At 39.1% G+C, this 18,290-nt stretch overlaps 2 protein-coding genes across 7 annotated transcripts in view; both read right to left on the bottom strand.

Moving 5' to 3' along the window:
- LOC115664860 (probable cinnamyl alcohol dehydrogenase 9) overlaps window positions 1-18,290 on the bottom strand; it is a 73,434-nt gene that overhangs the window by 21,006 nt on the left and 34,138 nt on the right. The gene's annotated exons all lie outside the window — the stretch shown is intronic.
- LOC115664978 (L10-interacting MYB domain-containing protein-like) lies at window positions 14,113-18,208 on the bottom strand. 5 transcript variants are annotated; one of them, XM_056312487.1, is made up of 5 exons: window positions 17,706-18,208; window positions 16,421-16,738; window positions 14,976-16,341; window positions 14,664-14,895; window positions 14,224-14,576 (listed from the first exon to the last, which is right to left on the bottom strand). In XM_056312487.1, exons 1-3 carry the CDS (start codon window positions 17,706-17,708, stop codon window positions 15,751-15,753), a joined length of 912 nt encoding a protein of 303 aa, XP_056168462.1. In that variant the 5' UTR covers window positions 17,709-18,208; the 3' UTR covers window positions 14,224-14,576; window positions 14,664-14,895; window positions 14,976-15,750. The 5 variants fall into 5 exon arrangements, with proteins under 5 accessions (XP_056168459.1, XP_030442722.1, XP_056168462.1 ...); XM_056312484.1 differs by lacking the exon at window positions 16,421-16,738 and having other exon boundaries at window positions 14,113-14,576; window positions 14,976-15,490; XM_056312485.1 differs by lacking the exon at window positions 17,706-18,208 and having other exon boundaries at window positions 16,421-16,893.

The following is an 18,290-nucleotide window of genomic DNA, read 5'->3' as shown; positions in this document are numbered from 1 at the left end:
CCGAAGGACCTAGGGTAATGGTTCGGCCATCCTTCTTGAATGCATAGGTATTTCTGAAACCATCATGCTGTGTCTTTCTGTCAAACTGGCACGGCCTCCCCAATAAAATATGGCAAGTATCCATTGGGACTACATCACACCACACCTCATCGATGTAATTTTTTCCAATTGAAAATTGCACAAGACACCTTTTGCTCACCTTCACCTCGTTCCCTTTTCTAAGCCACGACAGCTTGTATGGTTGAGGATGATCTTCTGTTTTCAACCCCAACTTTTCCACCATAGTCGTGGACACCACATTCTCGCAACTCCCACCATCTATTATCATGCTGCATACTTTTCCTCTACTAGTACACTTAGTATGAAAAATATTATGTCTAAGCCATGATTCATCATCCGCTACAGCAACATTTAATATTCTTTTAACGACTAGGGACTCACCAGAATCAGCATAGATAATCTTTTCCTGTTCCGCATCCGCATCCTCTTCTTCGCCTTTAGATTCATCATAAACTGAACCTTCATCAAAGACTGGATTATCTACAAGCGTCACAATCTGTCGGTTCGGACAATCAGCAGCAAAATGCCCGAATCCCTAACACTTGAAACACCGCTTGGCTGCAGTTCCTCTCCTGCTAGTTCCAGCACTACTCTGCCCCTCGTTGGATGCAGATTTAGAATTCGCATCCTTAACTGCAACTAATGTCGAATTTACTGCAGATGTTCCCGCTTTTCCTTGGGATTCTTTATCTGACCACTTGGAACTGCTGCTTGACCACTTAGAATTACTGCTCTTTCTTTTAAAATGCCCCTCCACCTTTAGGGCTAGTCTGCACACATCCTCATATGTCAAATACTGCTGTAATTGGACAACATCAGAGATCTCATATCGCAGTCCTGCCAGATATCGTGCAATCGTCTGCTCGTTTTCCTCCGCCACATCACAACGCATCCGCAAGCGATCAAATTCTTCTGTAAATTCCTCAACTATTTTATCACCTTGCTTGACGTTATGATACTCGATAAACGCCTCTTGCCTATAATGGGTAGGCAAAAATTTCTTTTGCAATAATTTCTTCATCTTATCCCAGCGATCCACCTTCGGCTTCCCCTCTCTAGCGCGTTGCTTTTATACGTGTTCCTACCAAATCGAAGCATGTTTTCGCAGCCTAATAGCCACTAACTTCACTTTTTGCCCCTCAGTTAGGTCTTTAAGATAAAAAATCCGTTCTACCGTATGCAACCAATCAATAAACTCATCAGGATGAGCCTTACCATTAAACTCGGAAATCTCGATCTTCATTATGAAATTTTGAGAAGAGCGCTGATTTCCAGGTCGTACTCCTCGATTCTGCCTCTGGTTCAGAACCCCGAAAGGGTTTACGTCCTCCTCTTCATCATCGGATGGATCCTCAGATTCTGCTTCTTCTTCGGATTGAACGCCCAACCTCGCCTCCGCAAGTTGTCGCTCCAAATCCTGGATTCGTCTTTTCTGTTCTTCAATTTCTACGTCTCGCAGATCTCTTAGACGCGGTTGGTCGTCTGCTTCAGGAACGCCTCCACGCCCCCGGCCACCACGAGCCCGCCATCCACGACCGCGATTCTGTTCAGCCATTGATTCAAGCAACCTGTGCTTTGATACCAATTGATGCCGAAGCGCGATAGAAATTAGGCTAAACAGAAGAATCGAAAGATAACGAGGAACAAACTGTTCTCTCAATTGATTAACAATCAAAATATCCAAAGTCTGATAAAACGAAACCCTAAAACAAGTTTATATATCCTCAAACCTAACCCTACTAGGATTAGTAAACATCAAAACGTAAAATTACGAAACTGCCCTTTACTAAATTAACCCATAAAAAATACTAAAAAAATAGAAAAACCCATCTAAACGACCCCGAATCGCGAAAATCCATCATTTATCGTAGCCAAAGGCTACGTGTATTGATCAGTACGCCGTTTCGCTTCAGCCGACCAAATTTGAGCTCAATCCGACATCGTTGACTTCAAGCCCGCCGGTTCGTCCAGTCGCATAACGGGTCCGCCGGTCCCCTAGGTGCATCACTCTCTCTCTCTCTCTCTCTCTCTCTCTCTCTCTCTCTCTCTCTCTCTCTCTCTCTCATGCACGACTCCATTCGCGAATGTTCACATGCGCGAGTCCGCAGACGGATCGCCAAGAGAACCACAGCGAATCCACACGAAACATGAACCCGCACTTGTAGTCCAAGCATTATCGCTAGCTAGGTGGATAAAGCCGAAAAAAACGAACGCGATACGATACCTCCGAGAGAAATGGAAGGGCGAGAATAGGCCAGACTTGTCTCGGGCAGCCCAACCGAAAGCCTTTTGAGGATGCTCTTGCTCCTGTGATTCCGCCATCACTTGCCTCTCCAATCAACGAAGCAATGAAAAGCAAATGAGAGAGGGAAAGAGAGAGATGCGTCAGAATCGGCAAAGAGTCTTCTTTCTTCGTGCTCCATACCTTTTTGACGGAGAGAGCCAGAGAGGTTGACGACGGTGGACCATTGCAGAAACGAGCTGGTGACACTGACAGAGTGACAGGCGAGGACGTGAACGTGAACGTGGAGCTTTTAAAGCTCTGGATTGACCTTGCCATATCAGCATGCCACGTGTCATCACTTGGTGCTCTCTCGACTCTGACCTTCTTGAGCATATTATTAATCTCCACCAATGATTAGTCATCGGAGCGCGCGGGCTCGTAGATTTAGGCGCGTCTTGCATTGGGGAGGTTTGACGAAAATCAATTCCGAAGTATGGTTTGATTGAACTATTTCTGAAGTTTCGTGTGCGAGTTACATATAACGGACAATACGCGTAACAAAGAAAGATGAATTTTCACTATAAACGAGTTTTTTCATTAGCACATAGGAGTCGTTTTATCAATTAATAAGCGTAGTTAGTCGAGTCATTCGTTAGACTAATGTATTATGCAGACTTTGATATCATTTTTTGATTAATTGATAGGACTACAAGTATGTCGACTTAAGTAACCTTCGAATATTGGTTTTCAGCTTTCCCATGTGAGTAGTACCAGCTCTTCTATGAATTTACAAACTCGTTCTTGAAAATGATAGAGATTTAATATAGTACCAGTTATGAAAGAGTATATTTCTTGCATAAATTGGATCGAGCTTTTATTACCTTTTTAGTCGATTGACAAGGCATTGGAAGGTATTATTTGAAATAGTTTGAAATGATCATTTGTAACGTTTTGATTAAATGCCCTATGAAGGGAATTGCCAAAAGCTATATGTATTGATTGCGAAATATTTTATAAAATGCATTCTATTTGATAAATGAAATTGTGAAAGGTTATATGATTTGGTTTGTGAAACCGGTTTACGAAATGATTTCTGTTGGTTGTGAGTTATTGGAGATTGAGATTGATGAATTGTGCTCATGATGCTATATTAGAACCCATTGAGGGATTAAGTATGCATACTGTTATGAGATCATCCTTTTAGGCTGAATCACCGGCTAATATAGGTGGAGACCTAACCAATGGGGTAAACTTGGTTGCTTTTGTCATGGGTGTTAAGCATGACCATAATCAAATGTTGAACATTTTGTTATTCAATGGAATGTATCATCAACATTGATTTGATTGAGATTAATCAATGGAAAAGACCATTGATGGCTGATATTATTGATTGATCTTTTATGTAAAAGTTTTATTGGAAACTTATCATCCGATTTTGATAATTTACACATATCGTATACTCGAATTGGAATTGATGGGTGATGATACGATTTTATAAAGATGCATGGTGAATTTTTTAACCACATAGAAGAGATGTATTTTTCATTGGACTGTAGTTTTTCATTCCATTCATCTTACTTGCTTTTCAAGTTCTTCAACAAGCCGCAAGTAGAACGAGAGCGTTATTTTTATCAGGAAGACATTTTGGTAGTGATGATTTTTGGGTATGAGTTGTATATAGCTATGACTACAGGTGAGCGGTTCCAGGTTTCTTACAAATTCCACTTGGAACTTGGAACTTATCATTGGGTAGAGGTTCTTCATTTTTTGGAACCTAGAACCTACCCTGTCACAAGTTCCAAGGTCAGTTCCAGGGTCTATCTGGGTTCCACCTGTATTATTAATTGAACAATTGTAGAGAATCATCACCTTTAATAATCACCATTTACTGTTACGAACCACTAATCACAACTTATATTTAGATATACGAAGGATATAAAACATTAACAGTTCATAAAATGAAAGTTCAAAGTAGTGGTTTCGGATTATATACTCATTATCTAACGCCATAGAACATCGTAGGATCATGCAAAGACATAGATTAAGAAAAAACACAAAAAACTTATTTAAGGTATAGGTTTCAGGTTCCAGATTCCAAGTTCTACCTACCTAGAACCTAGAACCTATCTGTCGAAATAGGTTCCCCAATTTTTGAAACCTGGAACCTACGCTGCATACCTTGAAACCTGGAACCAACAGGTTCCCATCGGTCAGGTTCTTAGGTTCCAGGTTCTACCCTAGAACCATGCTCTTCCCTAGCTATGACGAGCTTCTAAGTTAGTTGTTAGTTGAATATGTGTGTATATCTTTTTGATGGATTATAGAAATTTTGATATTGTAACATGAAGACTTTTTAACAAATAAATATGATGTATATATTTCGATATTAGGTTTAGTTATTGTTAATTTGGGGTTGCGTCCTTTAGGTGAAACAACAGCCGCGTCATTCCCTCTGTTCTCATAGAGTTGAGGCTGTGACATTTGTTGGTTATGATTTTGGATATATATTTTATGGGACGTTGTGAGATTGGACGATAGCTTTTAATGCATTAGTCTATAAAATATTAAGGTGTAGTTTTATTCTTGGATCCAAGTAATCATGAGTTCTCAGAGTCGCTTACTAAGGCAAATGAATTATTAACTCTGATACCAGGAATGTGCGTCAAGGTTCTCGAGGCGCAGCTCCGATAAGAAGACAAGACCATCACAGTGATACAAGTTTGAACTCGCAATAAACAAGAGATGAGCACCAGCAGCCTATCACCAAGATGATATATCTGAAGCTTATCAAGTGGTGCTTGATTTTCATCATCAGTTCAAAGAATTAGGTAGAACTGGAACTATTGAATCTGGAAATGATAGAGATTGCACATTTTGCTAGTTTAGAAAGGCGAAGCCGCTCACTTATGATGGGAAATCTGATCCTCTCACAGCGGAGCGTTGGATTAGAAAAATTGAGGGGATTTTTAGAGCTGAATGAGTTCCCGATGATCGGAAAGTTGACTTCGCTACCCAATTTTTAGAGAGGGAAGTTGAATATTTAGAGAGTGCAGTATATAGATAATCTTCAATCTTCATCTTCCAGAAACCAAAATCCTTCTCATCAAATATGTCGATTATCACTTTTCCTTATTCAATCGCCATTGATTCACTTCAACTTAGCCAAACTTAGCTCTGATACCAATTGTTACGGAAACAAGCGATGTTCACAGAACAAGAAAATAAAGCGAGCACCATATTTACGTGATTTGATCGTAATGATCTACGTCTACGGGGAGAGCAATAACGAATTTTACTATAGATTAAGTGATAAAACGGAGATTATAACCACACTCGAGTCATTCAAATATTCTCAGTGTTTCCCAGCCCCCAATCACAATGTTTAGCCCCATAAGATTTACTTGATTTCAACACTTGAATTCTTGATATAATTCCGCGAACAAATCCACCAAGATAACCTGCTGCCAAGCACTCTCGGTAAAAGGTGCGTCAATATTACATCAACAACAGCGTGTTTTTTTTTTTTTTTTGCGGCAAAAGTACATCCTATGTACTTATCATCTGAACCTTCGTCGATTCAAACAAGGAATATAATTTCCTTTGCTTATTTCTTTCCTTACACATACCCAAACAGAAAATCCAAATTTTCCTTGTTGAAGTCTTCTTTTCAGGGTCAAAGTCCACCGTCACTTTGGACTCCAAAGTGGAAATACGAAATTGACTCCAATTTATATAGGGAAATCCACGTGTTTTGCTTTGCTCGAACTTTTGGACCGTTCATTAATTGACCGGATTCCTTAAAGTTCATCTCGGGTCGGGTTTCGTTGACGGGTTCAAATTCGAGACATATTTTAACAGAATATTTTGTCGCCTAATCCACAAAACATGAACTTGCGCTTGTAGGCGAACCATTATTGCTAGCTAGGTAGATGAAGCCGAAAAAAACGAAGGCGATGCGGTACCTCCAAGAGAAATGGAAGGGCGAGAGAAGGCCAGACTTGTCTCGAGCAGCCCAACCGAAGGCCTTCTGAGGATGCTCTTGATCCAGTGATTTCGCCGTCACTTGCCTCTACAATCCACGAACCAATGAAAAGCAAACGAGAGAGAGAGAGATGGGTAAGAATCGGCAAGAGTCTTCTTCATGCTCTATGACGCTGCTGTATGGAGGAAGCCAGAGAGGTTGACGACGGAGGACCAAAGCGGAAACGAGGTGGTGACAGAGTGACAGGTTAGGACGAAAATGTTTGAGTTTTCAAAGCTACGTTCTCCCCGCTCCCCAGCTTCGCCTCTTCTCTGGAACGACCCTGCCATATCAGCATGCCACGTGTCATCACGTGATGCTCTCTCGACTCCGGCCTCTTTGAGGATCCGATTAATCTCCATGAATGACTAGTGGTCGGAGCACGAAGGCTCGTAGATTTAAGCTCCGTCAATAAAATACTCGTGCAGTTTTTTTGACCAACTGTTTTTCACGTATATCATTACTAAAATGCAGTAGGAATTACAATGAAGAATGCAGCAGCAATAAATGCAAGAATAATTACATGCCTATCTCATTGTGTTTTTCTTTTGTTTGTCAGTAAGTGGGGATTTATTTCCATAGAGATTATACATCTTTCACCTGTAAATCCAATGGGATGAATTACATCTTGATGATATTGAATCGGATTAATATCCTGAATAACAATATCTCAGCTATCAAACCAATTCATCATCGAGTTCTTATTATTTGTTTATGTGTTATGATATGAAAATACCATATCAATTTGTTACGTACAGATGATGACGATCCATTGATACTGAGCCAATTCCAATATATTTATTGGGAATTATCGATACAATTATTATAAGCTGCAAGCTGCGCAAATTTACGAGAAAATGTTCATTCTTTACCAGTAAAATTATATAGTTGTATATCAAAACACGTTGCATTAAATTTGAATAGAAGTACTTTGTTATTTAAATATTTATTCATCTCTTTTGATTATTTCTTTTAGTTTCTTAGAAAGGACAAAATCGTTAGGTCAATATGATATTTGTGAAGTATTTCGCAATAAAATAGTCTTTTATTGATAGACAAACCTTCTAATTGTAATTTTCAAATAATTACACATAATGCTAGAAAAATTAGTACACTAGAAATTGGGGGGGGAAGAACAGGAGAAGTGCCAAAAGTAGTGTACGGAGCTCACTTTGGTGCCAAAAGTTTCAAACGGATCACTTAAGTGCCAAAAGTTGTGAAAAATGATCACTTAAGTGCCACATCGCCGGAAATCCGACGTGGCATTTTTTTATTAATTTCTCAAGCTGATGTGGCTCGCCGGAGGCTGATGAGGCATTTCTTTTCTTTTTTTTCCTTTCTTTTCTTTTTTTATTTTCTTTCTTCTACCATGGCCGGTGGCGGAGGCCGCCCACCGGCCATGGGCCCTCGCCGGGCGTCGCCTTCCTCCGGGCGAGGGCCGGCGAGGCCGCCGTGGCCTCGCCGGCCCTCGCCCGGAGGAAGGCGACGCCTCGACAAGGCGAGGCCGGCCCTCGCCGAGGCCACGGCGGCCTCGCCGGGCCTCGCCCGGAGGAAGGCGACGCCTCGGTGAGGCCGCCGTGACCTTGGCGAGGGCTCGCCTCGCCAAATCCGGCGAGGCCGGCCCTCGCCGAGGCCACGGCGGCCTCGCCCGAAGGAAGGCGACGCCTCGACGAGGCCGCCGTGGCCTTGGCGAGGGCTCGCCTCGCCTGATTCGGCGAGGCCGACCCTCGCCGAGGCCACGACTGCCTCGCTGGGCCTCGCCCAGTGGAAGGCGACGCCCGGCGAGGCCGGTGGCTGGCCTCTGGCCACCGGCCATGGTAGAAGAAGAAGAAGAAGAAAGAAAAGAAAAAAGAAAAGAAAGAAAAGAAAAAAGAAAAAAGAAAAGAAAGAAAAAAAAATCAGAAAAAATATTTAAAAAATTGAATTATACACGTGGAAATGCCACGTGTCATTAAAATTTAAATATAAAAACCATGTATTAAATTTGGTCGAAATTTCTCGCCATTGGCACTTAAGTTATCGTTTTTTCTCTGATTTGGCACTTAAGTGATCGCCGGCATAAACTTTTGGCACTCAATTGATCCGTTTGAAACTTTTGGTACCGAAGTGAGCTCCGTACACAACTTTTGGCACTTCTGCTGTTCTTCCCCCCTAGAAATTGTAAACATTTACGATCTAATTGTTTGACAAGTGCCTTGTCTATAAAATCTTTTACATTTATTTAGTCTCAAATATGAGGTTTGAGAGAAGATCGTCGAAGATAGCTAAAATATTCTATGAAAAAAGTTGGTGGAGATATTTAATTACGGTATTACTTACAAGATCTTCATGAAATAGCCATTAAGATACAAGTCTTGTTTACAAGAGTCTCGATACTTTTAAGTATATTTGAAACGAATATTTTGTGTATTAATTGCTCGGAAGACGTGTCACTCCATATACTTGTCACGTGGATGGATGAGTTTATATCCTTACACATGCCAATGCCATGGAATGCACTTTTGAACTCTCCATGAAAAGCCATGCTTCTACTAGTACATAAATGTACATTCAAGATAGCCCGTCAAGTAGCTGAGTTAGGTCAGTTTTGAGTAGGATCGAAAATGATCCGACTGAAATTGACTAATTTTTCCTGTTTTGACATATTTTTATATAAAATAATTTCAGCGATCCATATCCGACTCGACAAGGGATCCAATTCACAGCAATTTTTCTCCAGGACTGCATGTGCTTATACCGATGCTTCCACAACAAGCTCTGGTTCTGCTATTAACTGAATGACTGGTTAAACTCTTTTAGGCAGCTTTAATCGAGCTTACATAAGCCTGTATATTGTAGAGGAGTGTTAATAGAAAGGCTAAAAGAGAACCCTAGATGTTCAGTTGATATTACTAATCTCACAATGACCAATGTTAATGATTTTAAAGATATAATGTCAAGGCGGAGCTATTTCTGGCCTTATTTTGGATGGACCTATACCATTTTGTTTAATATAACAAAAACATGATTATGCCATCAATACTCAATCACATGGGAAAATGACACTAAAAGTGCCATAGCTTTCATATGGCGCTCACCTTGGTGCTAATACTTTTTCCCGGATCACTTAAGTGCCACTTTTGAAAAAACATGGTCACTTAAGTGCCAACTCCAATTTATGCGGTAAATAACTAAATAGGATCGCCAAAATTTAGGTATCAATAATAGGCAATTTAGACTGTTAAATAAAGTTGAAGGCAAAGTACAATTTGAAATGCTTGAGAGAAAAAACAAAATAACGGAGCGTGAACTTTCTCAAGCTCATACCAATCGCAACTTTAGGATTTTGATTTAATCAATTTAACATGCAATTTAATTCAATTAGGAGTCACAACCAATCTATTTTGAGTCAATTAGTAACCTAAGTAAGATGTTGAAATGACATTAGATTTTATTTAGCGTAATCAAGTCCCCGTATCCACGATATCTCTAGTTCACAAAAGTAAGATGTGCAAGGTAAAAGTCTAAGAGTAATTTGAGAGTCAGAGTATGACAGAAAAAAAAAAGAGATGTCAGAGAACATCTTACTTCTGTGAACTACAGATATCGTAGATATGGGAACTTGATTACGCTAGATAAAATCTAATGTCATTTCGTTCACTTTATTTCAAAAATGCTTTGTGGACACTCTTGGTTAATTTTTATCTTAAGCCACTAACATGTTATCGGTAATCATGCGGGTGTGCAAACAAAAAATTTAACACTCAATAAATCAAAAGCAATAAATAAATTGCTAGAAAAGAACCTCAGTGCATTACGCAAGGCAAAAGAGAAGCTTTAATATCATCCGATGCACTGAGTGTTCCGCAAAATGCTAACTAAAAACCAAATGATGATGTGATGTATGCATGATCTAGGCTAATGCAATTAATTCTTTTCGGTTTTTCTTTGAAATAAGCATGAATTAATTTAATTGCTATATCTATATGAGTTCTAATCAAACATGCATTGATTAACTATATATAAAATTCTAAATGACATGCAAGCTATATTATAATTCAACTGAGTGCAACTTATTACGCAATTCTAATGACATGAAAGATGATCAATTATGAATTAACCATAACCATGTGAGATTTTTTTTGTGCTTTTCTTTTTATAGATAAAAGACTAAACTTCAGGACACTAAACATGACTTCTATTTGAAAGGATAATGACCTAAAGATGCAGTGCTAGTATTTTGTTATTTTTCTCTTTATAAGAAATAAACTACATGCAAAGTTTTCTTACCAAAAAAAAAAACTATATGCAAAGCATGAAATGTAATTATTAATTTATCTACATGATGAAGTTATTAAACATGGACCCTAAAGCAAATGAAACACTAAATGACATGCATATGTGACTAACTAATGCAATTTACATAAGATTTTTATTTGATTTGTGTTTAATGAAGATTATAAACTATCCTAAGTCTATATGAATTAAATGCATGGTTCTAAACCTGAAAGCCCTAAACCATGGATGCACCTAAGTTTTAAACATGCAATTAATTTATGATGTGTGATATGCATGACTATTAATTCATTCAATAGTTATATGTATAACTCATCAACTCCATTTGATAACATGTTATTGAAAGCAATCAAATTTCAATTAATCAATAAATCATAACAATCACACAAAAGACAATATTAGGGGTCCAACCTCTAGTCTCAAAGATCGAAGCCTTAACATGTCTTAATTAATGCAAGAACTAGTCAAGGTATAATGAAAATAACCTAAGATCTAATCACTATATAACACGCAATTAAACTATGTAATAAAATTAAATAACCCACATAAATTACCAACCTCACCGGTAGCTTAGGTTATGGTTTTCACCTAGTGATGACCGTGAAGATATAACGCGAGGTAGGAGCGGCCGTCAACGTGATGAAAAAGCCGTCGGTGAAGCGGGGAACGCAACGACTGAGCTAAGGATTGTGCTGGAAATTCGTAGGGGAGAGCCGAAGGTTGTTGGCACACTGAAAAATTTGCTATGGGACTCTGCCGGTGCTGGACAGAAACAGTGGGAGTTGCTGGTGTCACTGGAAAACCTAGAGTTCGCTGGTGTAGTGGGGCATGCGCGGCTCAAATCACAACGAGTAGGTGTCGCCAGTGCTGGACTGCTTTCAACAAGCGTGTAACAAGGTGCCTCCGGACGGTTGGGATGCTGTCACACCCCTAACTCAGCAAGAACAAGAGCATAACACGGCTATCATTTTACCAAAGAATGCGGCCTCAACATAACCGAAACTTAACCAGATATGAATATATATATTATATATATATATATATATATATATACAAAAAAGTCATTTTGGTACAATATTAGGCTACGTTCGGTCGTCCGGATATTTTTGCTGGATAGGATAATGTCAGATAGGATAAGGATAGGATAGTATTTTAAATATCTCATCCAATGTTTGTTAACGTCCAGATATAGCATGGATTCAAATAAATATTATACAAATGAGTATTTGATTTGCAGGATTAAAATTAAAAATAAATCATAAAAGTCGTAAAAATATTCATCCTTCCACAATCCGCCATCGATGTCGAACATCCGCCGCCATTGACCCCTTCCTCTTCTGCGACGAATCCATCTTCTCCTTCTTCAATCAAACACAATTTCTCGCTATTCCCACTCCTACACACACGCTGTTCCCCTTCAATACCTTCTTCTCTCATCAAATCCAAAGGAACTGATACAAGGATCACACCGAATCTCGATTGCAGCATCCGACAATGGAGGTAGTACAGACAAGAGTAGAGTCATGGATCAGAGATCAGTAGGCAAAGTTCCTCAAGGTGTCATGGGGCCCGCCAAGATGGCGCGTAGATCCGATTCGCGAGCGAGCAGCTCCTCCGGTCCAACTTGCTCTAAGTGAGGCAGTTGGGGAGCTCTGTCGCGCTGGCGCCTCCGTCGAAGCGGAGGCACCGGGCTCTAATTGGGATTATGAAGGTCCCTGCCAGGATGGAGTTGAGCAACATAAGGAGGCAGTGAAGAGTATGGCCATAGTACTTGAGGAACCACCAGCGAGAGAGGCGCGGCCAACAGTGATAAAAGGCATGGATGCAGTGAAAAACGATCTAGATGGTCAAGGCTTTCGAGAACGAAAACAGGAAAACCCGTGAGTAAATAAAGTAGCAGACTTTTCAGGAAGTGCTGGACTTGCTGAGATTGTAGGAGTTGCTGCAATTATTGTCGGCAACTGTTGTTTGTTTGCTGGGAGTTTGCAAGGACGCTTCATTGGTGCACATGGAGAGGTGGAGTGTGACATCTGGAAATTTCGTAATAATATGTATGTGATATAGGAAATTTTTCGTGTTCGATAATGATAATTTAAGTATCATTAACTTAGTATTCGTGTGAACACGTAGAAATCGTAGTTGGACCGTAAATTTGTGAGGCGCGGATTCGGAAACATAATCATTATGAGTTCGACGTGTTTAAAAATTTTAAACGTTGTTATATACGTTAATAGTAGTACAATATTAATTAAATTACCATTGTCTTGGTAATTGATGTGTGGTATTGTTAGTTTAAACTCTAGTTAATTTGTGTTAAAATTAATTAATTTCTAATTGGCATTAAAGGGAGAGGATATTCTGTTTCTACTTAATTTTTTACAAAAAACCTCTCTTAAGACACATTGCTCTCACATGGCTTATGGAGGATTCATGCATGGCCATATTTAGAGAAATCAAGCATGCCACATGCCCTTCTTAAACCGAGTTTGTTGCATTAACTTGACACATAGCCATAAGCCATCATTACTTGGGCTATTGCTTATCTCTAATAAGCCTTAATTTCTTACACTTGGCCGTAGATTGGAAGAGGAAATGCCACATATGAGTACATGCAATTGTCCACCTAAAATCTACTCCTATGCTGCATTTTCATCTTGGAAAACATCAAAGGAATCTTCATCTTAATCGTAATTCTCTTTTTCACCTTCTACTTTCACCAACACCTGATCCAAAATCTACAAGAGAGCTTTAACTTTGGGTATTCAGATTTTGCGCAAGATAAGTGAAGACTCTGGAATTAAGTTAGAACAATCTACCTGTCACTTTTAACTTGGATGGTTGTGATATGCTATTTTGAGATGTTACAGTTGTGAGAACAAGGTAATCTGTGGAATTGTTTGGTTAGTCTCGAGCATGTTAAAATGGGTGTGTTTCGTTACCTTAAAAGTGTGGTATAATTGGCAAGTGCAATTGTTAAATTTGAACGTGGAAATGATATCTTTGAGGTGATTGTTGAATTATTCTTGTTGGTTTTATGCATGTTTAAAAGATAGTTGATTGTTTTACTCAAAGTAGAATTCATTTGGTGAGTGGAAATGATGAATCAGAACTTGGAAAAGCTATATTTGTGGGTTTAGACTTAGGCTGCGTTTGGGAAAGCTTTTGGGGAAAGCCTTTGGAGAAAAGCAAAGACCTTTAGTTTAAAGGGTTTTGGTGAAATGCAAAAACTGTTTGGTAAACTGTAATTGAAAAGTGCTTTTGGAAGTAACTTTGGGGAAATGCTGTTTGGTAAACATATATTTGGAGAAAGTCCTTGATTTGACCAATTTAAGTTTTTTAATTTTAATTTGTTTAAAATTGGAAAAAAAAATAATGATCGTAACTTTTATATTTTCACTTTTAGAATAATGTAAAAGAGATATATTAACAAATTAATGAATAAGTAAACCACATCTTTGCAAAAAGAGAGTACTTTAATTATAATAAACATTGTCACGTATGCATCGAGGAAAAAAATAAATTGTCATTGAAATTTACAAGCATCTTAAGTATTTACTAAACTCATGGCTATTTGATCACGTAAACGTGCCATGTCAGAAAATAAATTATCATTTGAAGCACTAGCCCCGTCATTCACATCATCAAGATCAACTGAATATCCATAATTGGGATCCAAATCTGCTCTTGCAAAATGTTTATCACTGACGACGTTTCTTCGTATATAATTGTGCAAGGTCATTATTGCTACAACAATTTTCACTTGCTTCTCAAATGGATAACTTGGCATATGCTTTAGAATCTTCCACTTCTTCTTCAATACACCAAAGGCTCGCTCAATTTTTGATCTTAGCGATGAATGATGACGGTTGAATACCTCCTGATAACCTGAAGGTGCAGGACCTTGTCGAAATTCTGGCAAATGATATCTAACTTCTTTGTATGGCCCCAAATAACCTGTTTGATTTGGATATCCGGCATCTACTAAATAATATTTACCTACACAAATATTATGTAAATTTAATCAACATATACCATATTGATACATACTAATGCTCTAATGCACAAAAACCATTAATAACAAACCTAGAGGAGGATGAGGAAATTGTACATCAAATCTTCTGAGGGCTTCGTAGAAAATACGAGTATCATGAGCTTGTCCCTCCCAACCCGCATAAACATAAGTAAATTCCATGTTAAAATTACACACCGCTAATACATTTTGAGTCGGTGTTCCTTTTCGACCAATAAAACGAATCTGATCGTGCAAAGGTACCACCGCTGGGATATGTGTGCCATCAATAGCTCCAATGCAATCCTGAAACGAAAACCCAAACATTATTGTGTAATCGAAATTTATATTTAATTATTCCTTTATATTGTATAATCTAAACGTACCTTAAAATATGAATAAAATCTTCGATTATTTCTGATCTTCTTTGGAACTTCCCTAAATTGCCGATCAATTGGTTGGATCAAATCTTTTCCCATTTCACATACTTTATTTAATACTAAGCTAAAGTACCTACTCACGGTTTCCCTGGAACGTTGAAAACGCTCCTGTGTTAACTTGTTACCTACACCGTGTCCTAAAATGTGAAGAAACATTCCAAGCATTTCTGTAACATCAATATTCCTAGTTCCTTGAAGACCATAGTGTGTCACTAAGTCATGCATTAAACTATTAAATACAATCTTATCCATTCTAAACATTTGATAGCACCTTATCGGATTAGCATCTTCGCTCATCAGCTCTTCTAACCATGCATTTCCAGTATGTGAAGATGTCATACAAGGTACTTTGTAACTGTATATTGCCTGATAAGCGACTGCACATTGACCAACTCCCACAAGTTGCCAATATTCCTCTTCCCCATTTTCATGGTCTTCCCATTCAGGAGAATCATCCATAACTGTCGAAGTAACAAAATATAGAGTTACAATAAGAAAAGTGATGAATAATATAGATCATCCATCGATGGAACAATTATATCATCCATCATATATATGCAAACTTTACCCAATAAAAAAAACACCAACTGAAAACATGTCTCACATTAGAACATAAATAGAAATAGCGTTCACAAGTAGTGCAAACACAGTGCAAAACACCAATTGAAAATATATGTCACGTTACAATAATGTAGAAAGAGTTCAAACAAGTAGCTACATTCTAGCGATGACTATTGTGCTCTTCCAACTTAAACTTGAGCCACTCGACCTTTTCTTCATCTCCATCCAAGTTCATGAAAATTTGCCTGTTGTCTTTCTTTTCAGCAAAATGTGAGAGTGCAAAAAAGTATAACTTTCGGTCTTGCTTAATCTCAGGGATGGCTTTCAATGTTTGCATAATTTCTTTGTAAGGATCAAACTCCCTTGCAATAGATGTCGCATTGCTCCTACTTTCAACAGCTGAACAAAGTCTGTCAATTTGCGATGCTAACTTGGTCGGTCCAGTCACTTTTTTTTCTTTCTTCCCTCGAGCTTGCCTTATTGAACTCTCCGCCGCTCTTTTATGGCTATTACTTTGACTTGGTTCAACTACCTTTTCACCTACATTGCACTCTAAAGTATCATCAGTAGATCCTACACAATCACCAATATCAGCTTGTGTGGCCTCAATATCCTCATCATTGCATAAACCTTGGGCAGGATTCCATGTGATACTTCCAGTAGCAACTGTACCCTCGAACATTCTATCCAACAAAGCTTTAAGCTCCGGATGTATTCCTTTCGTTCGAAAAACTTTAAGTTTAGGATTGGCCTGTTATAATAAAACATTTTCATGAGTTGTATCATAAAATATGAACTTACCAAAAAGTAACAAAAGAAGAGACAAACACCTTAATTTTCCTCTCCCACCATTCATCACTCGCATCAATGGTTTTCTTCCTTGGATCCCATCCTAGTCCCGTTTCCTTTTGAATCAATTGCTTCCATTTTTTCCATTCTTCCTTCAAATTATCCCACTTAGTCTTCATTTGATTTTTATCAAACTTTTTGCCCCTTAGCTCCTCAAACTTGTTAATTATGGCTGTCCATCCATCCCTTTTATTGCTTGCCGGCCGATTGCCTTTTTCAATTTGTTCAATGCACAATTGACAAAAAGTTTCTACATCTTCCGGGCTCCAATATGCCTTTTCCTTTGATGAACTTGCCATCTTCCAATAAAATAACCACAAACAGATTTGAAAAATGCAAACAAACGAGATTAAAGTATGACCCAATTCCGTAAACATGAATGAACACATGCGTATGCAAATTTTGATAGAACATTAAAGATAGAACATAAAGCTACAGCACAATTCGATATCCAACAAAAGTATAACAATTCTTTTTTCTTGTTGAACCCCCTTTTACCAAAAACTTAAGCTATCGAAAACAAGCCTACAAGTATATCAAGCCTAAATCTCAACAGCCCCTTGCACGTGTAAGTTGAACCATACACATAAAACATAGAATTTAGATGTAATCACACCAAACAATGACAAAATTGATTGAGCATAACTCGCCCAACAAAACCACTGATTTGAAACAAACCCTGTGAAAACAATAAAGTAGCTATTTAACACAACAGTGCGTGCGGAGGCAAGGGTGGTACCAGGACACAAAGGGTGATTGTGAAATTACACGAGGCTCTAGCGCATTGCTTTCATATTTTTCTAGCATAGAAGTTAAATAAAGTAGTGCTCAACATGCTTGTAAGGGCTCCCTGCGTATAGAATGACGTACGTAGACCTCAGCTAACTAAATGCTATAAAGTTCAATCCCAGCCGCCCATAGAGTCAAATTGCCATGGACATCAAGGGAGGGATCCCATACTAAAAACTCAAACGGGTAGCAATTAGACTAAAGGATCCCCATCTCGCTCAACCTCTGGGAAAACCCAAAAAACGGCCAAGAATTTCTCGACGCCGAGCACCACGAAAGAACTTACCGAATGCTCAGCATAACATTGCTGCCATTGCAATGGCTAAAAACCTCAACTCCAAAAACCAAGACTGCAAGCAGAAGCAGAGGAGCAACGCAACAAATCCGAAAACCACAAGCACCAAATCAAAAGCTGCTGAGGCACACCAAACATAATCGAGCGAGATGGAGTGCATGCGTGCGAGTGAGAGAGATTACCATCACGAAGCAGCGTGCAGATGCCCAAAGAGGGGCGGTCGGTGGGTGTAGGCGCGGGAGCCGGTGCGACGAAGAGAGGGACGGACCAGCGCAGGAGAACAAGAAACGAAGGCCACAGGGGAGAGAGCGCAGAGAGGGGATTTGAGGATTAGGGTTTGCTCTTCTTCTTCTTTTTTTCCTTGGTTTTGGGAGGGAAGCTCTACGTAGTAGCGTTTCTCTGGAAGGAGGTGAAGGGCGTGGGGTTGCGGCTGAGGCGTAAGGGATGGCTTTTAGGGTTAGAAGCAAAGAAAGGGTTAAAGTGGAAATTAGGTAAATTTATGAGGGCAATTTCGACAATAAAAAAGAATTCTTTATTCCCTCCTTCAGCTTGCCGAGAATGCTGAAATGCCCAATGCTCCTCTCCTGCTGCCTTGGGCTTTTGGCCTTTTGAAGGCCAACTTTCCTTCAATGGGGTTTCTAAAAAATTTCCCCAAACACCAATTTTTAGCCCAAAGGGCTTTAGATGCCTAAAGTCACTTGCCAAAGCTACTCCCAAACGCAGCCTTAACCATTGTTTGTAAAATTTATTGATTTCTCAACCGAGTA

This window comes from Syzygium oleosum, unplaced genomic scaffold (genome assembly GCF_021117445.2).
Source record: "Syzygium oleosum isolate NSW1041296 unplaced genomic scaffold, Sole_v2.1 Sole_v2.06, whole genome shotgun sequence".
In the NCBI taxonomy this organism is placed as follows: Eukaryota; Viridiplantae; Streptophyta; class Magnoliopsida; order Myrtales; family Myrtaceae; genus Syzygium; species Syzygium oleosum.
This window is presented reverse-complemented; position numbering and strand designations above follow the sequence as displayed.

Coding starts and splice junctions, on each gene's coding strand:
- LOC115664978 (XM_056312484.1), bottom strand. CDS start 15,488: ATGGATGATTCTCCTGAATGGGAAGACCATGAAAATGGGGAAGAGGAA. Junction 14,896..14,975: donor GATTTTATTCATATTTTAAG/GTACGTTTAGAT, acceptor TTTTCGTTTCAG/GATTGCATTGGAGCTATTGA. Junction 14,577..14,663: donor ATTTCCTCATCCTCCTCTAG/GTTTGTTATTAA, acceptor ATATTTGTGTAG/GTAAATATTATTTAGTAGAT.